The sequence below is a fragment of the Oncorhynchus mykiss genome, chromosome 17 (genome assembly GCF_057628025.1).
Source record: "Oncorhynchus mykiss isolate SJ-2025 chromosome 17, ASM5762802v1, whole genome shotgun sequence".
NCBI classification, from domain to species: Eukaryota; Metazoa; Chordata; class Actinopteri; order Salmoniformes; family Salmonidae; genus Oncorhynchus; species Oncorhynchus mykiss.
The window spans coordinates 39,786,172-39,798,356 of record NC_143038.1 but is presented as its reverse complement, the minus strand read 5'-3'; the positions used below and the strand labels follow the sequence as shown (position 1 = coordinate 39,798,356).

Sequence of the window (12,185 nt, the reverse complement as noted above, 5' to 3'; positions counted from 1 at the left end):
AACATCTAATTCCAAGGTCATAGACATTAATATGAAGATGGCCCCCCCCTTTGCTGCTATAACAGCCTCCACTCTTCTGGAAAGACTTTCCACTAGATGTTGGAACATTTCTGCGGGAACTTGCTTCAGCTGAGCCACAAGAGCATTAGTGAGGCCGGGCACTGATGTTTGGCAATTCATCCCAAAGGTGTTCGATGGGGTTGAGGTCAGGGCTCTGTGCAGGCCAGTCAAGTTCTTCCACACCGATCTCAACAAACCATTTCTGTATGGACCTCGCTTTGTGCACAGGGGCATTCTTATGCTGAAACAGGAATGGGCCTTCCCCAAACTGTTGCATAAAGTTGGAAGCACAGAATCGTCTAGAATGTAATTGTATGCTATAGCGTTAAGATTTCCTTTCACTGGAACTAAGGGGCATAGCCCGAACTATGAAAAACATCTCCAGACCATTATTCCTCCTCCACCAAACTTTAGTCGGCACCTAGACCTTTCCACTTCAAAATAAGAGCACTTGCAGGTGACCAGGGCAGCTCTAACAGGGCAGAAATGTGAGGAACTGACTTGTTGGAAGGTGGCATCCTATGACGGTGCCACATTGAGTAAGGCCATTCTACTGCCAATGTTTGTCTATGGAGATTGCATGGCTGTGTGATCGATTAAAACACCTGTCAGCAACGGGTGTGGCTGAAATAATCGAATCCACGAATTTGAAGGGGTGTCCACATACTTTTGTATATATAGTGTAACTACCACTTATACATATGAATCATATATTTATTATTGTATAGTTTAATCTCATGTGATGATGTTATCGTATTATTGACTTACAGTATGCTGTTGTGCCCATAAACAAGTATTGGCTCTATAGAGGGTTTGAGGGTCTTTCTGTAGTATTGTCTGTCTGTGTCTGTCTGCGTCTTAACCACCCGTCCCTAAGAGGAGCAGCTGTGTGCATCTGGCCACGTGGCTGGATGCAGAGAGGCAAGGACAGCAAAAGTAATGCACAGACACTGTCACCGTCAAGGGCAGGCAGCCAGGCTCAGAGCTAACATAGGACAGACATCTGGGACTAAAGCAAGCCCCCCCCCCCCACCCCCATCTCTGTATTGGTCCATCCCACAGACAGAAGGCACAGGGGTTAATGATAAAAGCCCTGTGGTGGAGGAGGGGCTACTCCTCTGAGAATCCCCAGTGACCTAAAACTGCCATATTGGGAAAAATATGTAACATCTTGACACTAACTAGAAATTCACGGGCAGGGTGATATTCTGAATGCAAATGGAACATTCCTGCAGCAAACATAGCATTTGTCATAGGAAGGAAGTGAGGACAGGGCATACAGTACGTGCCTGATATCACACACGCACACACACACACACACACACACACACACACACTGGACATACAATTAAGCAGATTGAGGTAATTCAAGGAGATGGTTCGTGGAGAAAATGCTGTATAATGAGTGGGAGCCGGCAGAGTTCAGACACATTTTATGTAAATGAATCACATGAATATGAATGGTGCAGCAATAATCACCCTGTGTGAGACAGGAGATCTTCAGTGTAGATACGAGGGATCTGCATTTATAGACATTCTAAGAGAGAGGAGAGTAACACACATATGGGCTTCATCCCAAATGGCACCCTATTCTCTATTTAGGGCCCATAGGATTCTGGTCAAAGCTAGTGGACTATGTAGGGTAGGAATTTGAGCGCCATTCGGGATGTAAAAATTGATTTTCACTATTGCAGTTCTTGTGACTTATAGAATTACAACAGTACTGAATGGCTGCACTGATGCATAGTTACCATTTAAATGGGGGGTGGACGGGTGTGGCTGAAATAGCCAAATCCAACTCATTTGAAGGGGTGTCCACATACTTTTGCATATCTAGTATATCTGCTCATCTCATCAATCCCGTCAAGTAGAGGTTTGGAGGTTTACATCATGTTAAGGTCCATTTACAGACGAATGTGCCGTCCCTAGACAAGGTCGAAGTGAAGTATGACAGAGTCATAATGCTGTTCTTGGTGTTGCTCTGCCTTCTGATGTATAGTTTGATATCAAATAATGTGCTAGACTCTAGTGACCATTGAATGTGTGGTGGAGCAGCTATTGATGGTTTGGTTACTAAACCATCCCATTTGTAAGAACAATGATTGAAGAAATCCAGTCAGAATAACACCAACAAAATCAAGGTCATTTTCAATGGACCAAAGGTAATGTTGAAAATGGGCATAATTCTGTAGCTATTTTTATTGATTTAGGCCAGATTCCCTCAGTCAACAAAAACTTGAGTGTATTGTCAAATATTAACAATGACGATGAATGACTATCGACTATGGAATGACAATGCAATCGTCTAAGTATGTAGGTTATATCTGCATGCAAGTTCCAGATTCTCACAGGGTAGAGTGCTGCACACAGAGATCCTATAATTGTTTCATATTATATATACAGTACTATATGTAATTATACGGTGCTGTGTTCTGTATTGATTCTAAAAGGGCAGAGTGCTGTGTTCTGTAATGATTCTAACAGGGTAAAGTGCTGTGTTCTGTATTGATTCTAAAAGGGTAGAGTGCTGTGTTCTGTAATGATTCTAACAGGGTAGAGTGCTGTGTTCTGTATTGATTCTAACAGGGTAGAGTGCTGTGTTCTGTATTGATTCTAACAGGGTAGAGTGCTGTGTTCTGTATTGATTCTAACAGGGTAGAGTGCTGTGTTCTGTAATGATTCTAACAGGGTAGAGTGCTGTGTTCTGTATTGATTCTAACAGGGTAGAGTGCTGTGTTTTGTATTGATTCCAATAGGGTAGAGTGCTGTATCTTTTGTTAATTGACATGCTATTGTATTGACATTTTATTTTGACCGTCACAGAGTCACAGTCATCCGTCATGCCCCCTCGCTTACACACTGGAACATTGGAGTGCTTGGATTGTCTTGTCCAGAAAAATGCATTAAACAATGCTCACATTGATTTCTACTTGCGTTGTATAAATATCATATAATGAGCTATACAACATCTACTTAGCTGTGGCAGTTTTATGATGGGGGTGTGCACCATCCTAGAATCTGTTATTAACTAATCTTGTCCACAGGCTAATTGCTACACAGCCAGCTGGAGGGCGAACAATACCTTCAAATATATTTCCCAACTTTGGTAGACTGGCTGACACGACCCACGTGACTCACAGCGCAGGGAGACTGTGAGAGTTAGGTATTAGCCAGACTATAACTTTAGCAGGTCCACTACAAAATCTGATTAGGAAGGGAACACAAAACGTGAACAGCATCACCATCTTAACTCAGAATTACACAGACAGGCTTGACACAAAACAGAGCCAAAGGAATTATACAGGAGCAAAGTGACTCAATGTGGAGCTTCAATATAATTTGGCCCTTACGCACACAACTCCTTGACACACCTCTCTACTAGAGAGCATTTTATTTGTTAATTCCATTGGCCACGGCAGGGTTATGACCAATCAGGGACCATGTGACTACTCTGGAACTGTCACAGAGTCTATTTAACTGCAGCCAAAGAGACTGTAACATTCACACAACACTGTGTCTATACAGCAGTGTCTATACGGCAGTGTCTATACCTAGTACTCTGTTATATCATCTAGGGGAAGATCCCACATCTTAACAAATATCACAGCATCAACATCGGGCTGTGTTTTAAGACCTACATCATTGTGCAAGACCTATTTCAACCACATAACCTTCAAAATGAAAGATCAGATCTGGTAAGTCATTGCTTTTCTCTTGACTTTTTCATTGCGTTTTCCGGTGTCCATATTCTTTTTTTTTACAGGATTAAATCGATCTCTTATAAGTATATCTATCTCTTATGTGGTTATGGAGATCCTTACCGCTTAGGTTAGACAAATTAATACCTCTTCGGCAGTTTTATGGCAATATGAATTTCTGTAAAGGCAACCCTTATGGTCTGACAGACAACAGAATATCTCACTCATACTGAAAGAAATGTATCTAAGTATATGATATATAATGACTTCTCAATAAAGTGAAAAGGAGAAGCATTTTTTTAAGCTTTTACATTTTCTAATCATCAATTCAAACAATTTCCTGAATTGAATGACTTCAGTTCTAATTGACCCTCCCTAACCCTGTGTTATACACCATTAATTTATGTTAAGTAAAATCACATGTGGTCTGGATTGCAAGACATTCCAGTATGTGAACATTCACAATGCAACATACAAGACTTTTTGACTTAAAATATACCCTTTTTGTACTGGAACTAAATTGTCAGCGAGGGGACCGTTACAGGATAGTTATTTTACCCAGAGCTCCCTCTAAACAGGATAGTTATTTTACCCAGAGCTCCCTCTAAACAGGATAGTTATTTTACCCAGAGCTCCCTCTAAACAGGATAGTTATTTTACCCAGAGCTCCCTCTAAACAGGATAGTTATTTTACCCAGAGCTCCCTCTAAACAGGATAGTTATTTTTCCCAGAGCTCCCTCTAAACAGGATAGTTATTTTTCCCAGAGCTCCCTTTAAACAGGATAGTTATTTTACTCAGAGCTCCCTCTAGACAGGATAGTTATTTTATCCAGAGCTCCCTCTAAACAGGATAGTTATTGTCCCCAGAGCTCCCTCTAGACAGGATAGTTATTGTCCCCAGTGCTCCCTCGAGACAGGATTGTTATTTTTCCCAGAGCTCCCTCTAGACAGGATAGTTATTTTACTCAGAGCTCCCTCTAGACAGGATAGTTATTGTCCCCAGTGCTCCCTTTAGACAGGATAGTTATTGTCCCCAGAGCTCCCTCTAGACAGTGTGAGTCACAATGTTCTCCACTTCCTCCCTCAGTTATGATGACTATCAGAAGACAGCCAGTTGGCTCCTGTCTCAGACGCAGCACCGGCCAAAAGTGGCCATCATCTGTGGCTCCGGACTGGGCATGCTAGCTGACGCTCTCAAGTGCCAGGACTCCTTCCCCTACTCCGACATCCCTGGGTTCCCACAGAGCACAGGTGAGAGAAAGTGAAAGGTAAATAGATAGAGAGATGGTGAGATAGAGAGAGAAAGAAATGGAGAGATGTAGAAAGAGAGAGTTGGGGGCCGGGAATATTGACATTACCAGTGGCAGAAGTTTGTGTAACGTACAGTACATTGACTGGGAAGGGAATGCATTTAACCCAACCCACTGAATCAGAGCGGTGCGCGGTGCTGCCTTAATCAACATCATTGGCGCATGGGGAATAGTTGTTGTTGGGGGTAAAGGGCAGAATGGTAGAATATTCCACCATGGTAGAATTTTCCACCTTTCTGTTACTGGCCCAACTCTCTTAACCGCTAGGCTACCTGTTACAATAAGATTGTAGCATGCAGTATAATATTAACGATCAACACAATCATCCTAACACACCACAAATGGCTATGCTGACCACTTTGGCCATCCTGACAAATGGCCATCCTAACTTGGAACCTTTGTAATGTAAATAAACCAGCATTAAACTTTAAACATAGGGAACAAGTTTAACAGCGTTGTTAAAGGTGTGTTTTTGAACTGTTGTTTATGTAACAACTGACTTTGCTTGTGTGTGTGTGTGTGTGTGTATGTGTGTGTGTGTGTATGTGTGTGTGCGTGTGTGCATGGCTTCACAGTGCAAGGACACGCTGGGAGACTGGTGTTTGGGGAGCTGAAAGGGAAGACGTGTGTTTGCATGCAGGGACGTTTCCACATGTATGAGGGACACTCACTCTGTAAGGTCAGTACCAGATCACAGTGGTAAGTATTGAGAAACAAGTGTTAATGCACATCCCACATCCCCTAAACAGACTGTCACTGTAACTCAGGGAGCAAATATTAGTACCAAGAAACACACCATTCTAATATCCTGCTCTCATTTGACCCAGGGTAAATACCATTAAAGGACACGATTCTAGAGAAACACTAGAGAAAGAACTAATACTATAATAGTCATTTCTTGCAGACATGTGTATTATTATTTTAAAATTAAAAGCATTAGTCCCACCAGGTCTTCATCAGGACCTTTGAAGACTATGAGAAACAGTGGGACTCAACACTCTCCCACAGCTCTGTATTTGTTCTACTGTTTAGATGATTTTGACATGCTGTGTTGCATTTCAACATCATTTGGGATCCAAAGTGACGGAAGGGCTATGAGTCAAGGGTTCCAATGAACAGGACATGCCTGGGACTTGAGGAACTCTAATCTGGTTAGGAAAGCAGCTGAAAGGGTAGCTGATCTGTCTCCCTTTCTCCATTGGGCTCTGGCTTGGGAGTAATCTGCAGCATATGAGGCCCATGTGACTGGGGCTGCTGATCACTCACTGGGAGGCAGTGGTTGGCTGACCTCCAACCCACTCACTCACTAACTCACTCACTCACCAGATTTGTGTGTATTGTTGTGAATTCTTAGATATTACTGTACTGTTGGAGCTAACTGTTAGCACGAGAGAGTCTATGACTGTGCCCCAAATACACTACTATTGACCAGAGGCCATATGGTAGTGCACTATAAGCACCATTTGAGATGCACCCAATGAGTCACAGCATCTGACCTTGGGTGATCACGTTGACCTGCATCACATGGCTAATTCACTTGCACGCTAATTCAACATTACGCCATTCAATGCTGCTATTGTCTTTCTTGCATAACTCCAGGTTTTATGAAGTCGGATCTAGGCTCAGGCAGTTACTCAAGGGGATATGTAGACCCACTTACTGAAGCTGTGCTGTATTGCACCTTGTTTTGAGTTTAACTCTCTACCTTTATTCATCACATCATCTCTCTCTATCTCTCAATTCAGTTCAGTTCAAAGGGCTTTATTGGCGCCGGTATGTGGACACCTGCTTGTCAAACATCTCATTCCAAAATCATGGGCATTAATATGGAGTTGGTCCCCCCTTTGCTGCTATAACAACTTCCACTCTTCTGGGAAGGCTTTCCACTAGATGTTGAAACATTGCTGCGAGGAATTGCTTCCACTTGGTCCTTTCCCAAACTGTTGTCACAAAGTTGGAAGCATAGAATCATTTAGAATGTCATTGTAACCTGTAGCATTCACTGGAACTAAGGGGCCTAGCCCGAACCATGAAAAACAGCCCCAGACTATTATTCCTCCTCCACCAAACTTTACATTTGGCACTATGCATTCGGGCAGGTAGCATTCTCCTGGCATCCATTTGGCAGATTTGTATGTCGGACTGCCAGATGGTGAAGCGTGATTCATCACTCCAGAAAACACGTTTCCACTGCTCCAGAATCCAATGGCGGCAAGCGTTACTCCACTTCAGCCAACGCTTGGCATTGCGCATGGTGATCTTAGGCTTGTGTGTGGCTTTTTGGCCATGGAAACCTATTTCATGAAGCTCCCGATGAACACTTCTTGTGCTGATGTTGCTTCCAGAATTTGGAACTCGGTAATGAGTGTTGCAACCGAGGACAGATGACTTTTATGCGCTGTGCTCTTCAGTACACGGTGGTCACGTTCTGTGAGCTTGTGTGGCCTACCACTTCGCGGCTGAGCCGTTGTTGCTCCTAGAGGTTTCCACTTCACAATAACAGTACTTACAGTTGACCGGGACAGCTCTAGCAAGGCAGAAATTTGACGAACTGACTTGTTGGAAAGGTGGCATTCTATGACGGTGCCACGTTGAATGTCACTGAGCTCTTCAGTAAGGCCATTCTACTGCCAATGTTTGACTATGGAGATTGCATGGCTGTGTACTCGATGTTATACACCTGTTTGCAACGGGTGTGTCTGAAATAGCCGAATCCACTTATTTGAAGACTTGTCCACCTACTTTTGGCCATGTAGTGCTTACATTGCCAAAGCAAGTATAATAGATAATACAAAAAAATGAACAGTAAACATTTCACTGACTTTTCAAAGGAATAGAGACATTTCAAATGTCATATTATGGTGTTATAACGATGTGCAAATATCAGTGCAAACATCTCTCTCTCTGTCTCTCTCCCACTGTCACACAGACTACCTTTCCCGTGCGGGTATTTAAGCTCTTGGGGGTGGAGACCCTGATAGTAACCAATGCAGCAGGCTCGCTGGCAGACAGCTACCAGGTTGGGGACATCATGATCATCAAAGATCATATCAACTTCCCTGGTCTGGCTGGGCTCAATCCCCTCAACGGACCCAATGATGACAAGTGAGTGAGATCCTCTAGTCTAGTGTCATTGGTTCTCACTAGGTCCTACTTACTAAATACCACAAACAATTCCGAAATACCAGAAACCACTCCAACGAGCCTTTGGTGCTTTGTGACCCTTCAGTGCTGTGGTTCAGTAGCCTACATGCTGCAATAGAGCCCATCATTGATTGGTGTCCTTTATTCCGCTTCATAGATGGACATTCACATTCATATTCATCACAATTCTTGAATTTGAACATTGTTGTCTTGTGTTGACCAGGTTTGGTCCCCGGTTCCCTCCCATGTCTGGTGTGTATGACAAGGACCTGCGGAAGATAGCCTTTGACCTCTGTAAAAGCATGGGCGTCTCTCAGTTCGTCCAGGAAGGGGTTTACTGTATGGTGGGAGGTCCCAATTTCGAGAGCATCGCAGAGGCCAGACTCCTTCACAGACTAGGGGTGGACGCTGTGGGTGAGAGAACTAGAGCTTGTTCACTCCCAGATAGATTCTAGCCTGGTCCCAGATCGGTTTTTGCTCTCTTGCCAATAATGCATTCTAGATAGATTTGTTTATTAAAGTGGTTGGTGATTGGTGCCATGATAATATATAATTTTTGGGCAAAATCTGCTCAGACATCTAAGGTGTGCTTTGTACATAATAATATTGTCCGTCATAAAAATCTAGGTGTCCATTCTAATACATTATAATATTATGTGAGTAGCAGCAGGTGTTCATCTTCCTTCTCTCCGCTTCTCTCCTCCTCATAGGAATGAGCACAGCACCAGAAGTGGTGGTAGCCACCCACTGTGGCATGAGGGTGTTCGGCCTCTCTCTCATCACCAACAAGGTGGTGAAGAGCTACAATGACACAGAGTCTGTCAACCACGAAGCTGTACTGGAGGTCAGCAAGCTGCGCTCACAAACGCTGCAGATGCTGGTCACAGAGCTGGTCAGCCGGATGGACATCAACAACAACACGACTTGAACTGAAGAGAGCAGCAAGATGCGAAGCTACACCGAAACCTTTCGAATTCGCTCATCATGATGAAATCATTCAACAGCGACCTGGCCAATGGCACCCTATTCCCTAGTGCACTACTTTCGACCAGAGCCCATTGCACCCTATTCCCTATAAGTAGTGCACTATAGGGTGTCCGTTTCGGATGCATAACAAGAATCCAATAACCGAAAGGCTGCTAGATCGAATCCCCGAGCTGACAAGGTAATAATCTTTCGTTCTGCCCCTGAACAAGGCACTGTTCCTAGGCCGTCATTGTCAATAAGAATTTATTCTTAACTGACTTGCCTGGTAAACAAAAAGGTTAAATAAAAATACTCTCATTTGTATTTTGTGATATCACTACTGAGGTTTAACTGTGGTATATTTGTATTTGGTGTGAAAAACCAGCACTCTCAAATTGACAACTTAACTTATTATTTTTCAGCTGTATTAACTAATCTTTCTATCCACAATTGTATGCTAATACTTGTTCACAGATAATAAAAGTGAAATATTATAATGCAGCTCTATTCATGATTAATTATTATGTATTACAAATCAATATGTCACATATTCAGATAATTACATAGATTCATATAATTGTGCACATTTATATTTATGTATTTATATGGTGGTTTCATTCATGTAAAGTACAATCTATTTCAATTGTATATTGTTAGTCAACGTTTGTCTGATATTGGGTACGGATTGCACAGACAAAATGTTTTATCAAATAAAAAAGCATTGAATTTTGAAAGAATTGTGTTATGTCATTTTCCTGTAGCCGAATACATAATGTACACAAGATTCACGGTATGTTGCCTGTAAAGTCAAAGTAGGCAATATTACACTTCATATACATCACAGAAGACTGAAATATAACTAAACTGTTTGACATAGAAACACAGGATTTTCTGCGGAAAAAAAGGTTATTAATTATTCATATTAATAGCATTACACCCATGAGGCCAATACTTCATACGACTGGAGGAAAGGGCAACAAAGATAAGACACACTTAAATTCAAGTCCACTGGACTTCCTTTACGACCAGTGTGGTACACCTCAGTACTATCTTAGATGTGTTCTAAGATAATGCCCGTCTAGGGGCCTGTCTGCTCCTCACTGTTCTCAAAGGAGAGTTTACAACTAGATTTGATTTATGCTCTGGCGGCCTCGTACGGTGTTGTCCGTAGTCTCGACCCCCCCAACGGCCTCGATAAGGCTCATCATGGGTCTGGGCTACTATTACCCCCCTTTATGTCTCGGGACCCCCCCACCAGCGGGTGGTGTTGGTATCCGAGGCGCAAACGAAAAGTTCGGACCCTATGTACGAGTTGTCAGTGTCCGCGTTACTATGAGAGTGGCTGTAACCTTTCAACCAAATCTCCTGGTGTTTGTGCTTCAAAACGCTCAGTGGCTGTCGAGGTCTGTCAGTCACCACCGCATCCGCGTGTGGCACCCTCATCAGTACCTGCGAACTGAGACGAGGATATCGGTCTGTGATATCGCAAAGTGTTTCACCAGTGGGAGTCATCGGGTCAGTTGCTGGACTGACGCCATTAGTGTTATTGTAAGGGTTGACAGTCCCCCACAAAGCGGAAGGTGTATCATCGGAAGCAGAGTATACTCTGTGCATCAATGTTTTTCTTGTTGAGATGGCCGCAGTGCTTGCGGAAGTGTCCGAAGGGCAAGAGAAGTTCATCTCAACTACCGTATTGCACAAATGCAAGGAGGAGGGAAGTTGCTCATTCACAGAGACAGCTGGCTTGAAATCATGACAAGAATTGTCAATCAGATTGGCTGATGGAATGTGTCGAGATATTGTAATATCTCCTTGGATCGGATTCTGCACCAAGAGGTTTCTAAACGTCTTTTTCCCAAGGGGTGCTTTTGACAGATACCCCTTGTGAATGATTGCGTTGCAGCTAGCGTTAGGGGAAGACAGTGTGGTTGGTGGAGAAGGCACTGTGGCCTGTGTCCATACAGTGCCTTGCGAAAGTATTCGGCCCCCTTGAACTTTGCAACCTTTTGCCACATTTCAGGCTTCAAACATAAAGATATAAAACTGTATTTTTTTGAGAAGAATCAACAACAAGTGGGGCACAATCATGAAGTGGAACGACATTTATTGGATATTTCAAACTTTTTTAACAAAACAAAAACTGAAAAATAGGGCGTACAAAATTATTCAGCCCCTTTACTTTCAGTGCAGCAAACTCTCTCCAGAAGTTCAGTGAGCATCTCTGAATGATCCAATGTTGACCTAAATGACTAATGATGATAAATACAATCCACCTGTGTGTAATCAAGTCTCCGTATAAATGCACCTGCACTGTGATAGTCTCAGAGGTCCGTTAAAAGCGCAGAGAGCATCATGAAGAACAAGGAACACACCAGGCAGGTCCGAGATACTGTTGTGAAGAAGTTTAAAGCCGGATTTGGATACAAAAAGATTTCCCAAGCTTTAAACATCCCAAGGAGCACTGTGCAAGCGATAATATTGAAATGGAAGGAGTATCAGACCACTGCAAATCTACCAAGACCTGGCCGTCCCTCTAAACTTTCAGCTCATACAAGGAGAAGACTGATCAGAGATGCAGCCAAGAGGCCCATGATCACTCTGGATGAACTGCAGAGATCTACAGCTGAGGTGGGAGACTCTGTCCATAGGACAACAATCAGTCGTATATTGCACAAATCTGGCCTTTATGGAAGAGTGGCAAGAAGAAAGCCATTTCTTAAAGATATCCATAAAAGGTGTTGTTTAAAGTTTGCCACAAGCCACCTGGGAGACACACCAAACATGTGGAAGAAGGTGCTCTGGTCAGATGAAACCAAAATGGAACTTTTTGGCAACAATGCAAAACGTTATGTTTGGCGTAAAAGCAACACAGCTCATCACACTGAACACACCATCCCCACTGTCAAACATGGTGGTGGCAGCATCATGGTTTGGGCCTGCTTTTCTTCAGCAGGGACAGGGAAGATGGTTAAAATTGATGGGAAGATGGATGGAGCCAAATACAGG

The 12,185-nt window shown here is 43.1% G+C and overlaps 1 protein-coding gene across 2 annotated transcripts; it reads left to right on the top strand.

Moving 5' to 3' along the window:
* Positions 1-3,254: 3,254 nt before the first annotated feature.
* On the top strand, positions 3,255-9,913 carry pnp4a (purine nucleoside phosphorylase 4a). Of its 2 annotated transcripts, XM_036950228.2 has the most exons (6): positions 3,255-3,755; positions 4,847-5,010; positions 5,645-5,748; positions 7,999-8,174; positions 8,437-8,627; positions 8,924-9,913. In XM_036950228.2, the coding sequence occupies exons 1-6, from the start codon at positions 3,739-3,741 to the stop codon at positions 9,139-9,141; spliced, it is 870 nt and encodes a 289-aa protein (XP_036806123.1). In that variant the 5' UTR covers positions 3,255-3,738; the 3' UTR covers positions 9,142-9,913. The 2 variants fall into 2 exon arrangements, with proteins under 2 accessions (XP_036806123.1, XP_021424602.2); XM_021568927.3 differs by lacking the exon at positions 3,255-3,755 and having other exon boundaries at positions 4,809-5,010.
* The last annotated feature ends 2,272 nt before the right edge of the window (positions 9,914-12,185 follow it).

What these genes read in the sequence shown, in the direction of transcription:
- pnp4a (XM_021568927.3), top strand. Translation starts at nt 4,824, where the DNA reads ATGTTCTCCACTTCCTCCCTCAGTTATGATGACTATCAGAAGACAGCC. An exon ending in AGGGACACTCACTCTGTAAG is followed by an intron (nt 5,749 to 7,998) that starts GTCAGTACCAGA and finishes ACTGTCACACAG; the next exon opens with ACTACCTTTCCCGTGCGGGT. An exon ending in AACGGACCCAATGATGACAA is followed by an intron (nt 8,175 to 8,436) that starts GTGAGTGAGATC and finishes TGTGTTGACCAG; the next exon opens with GTTTGGTCCCCGGTTCCCTC.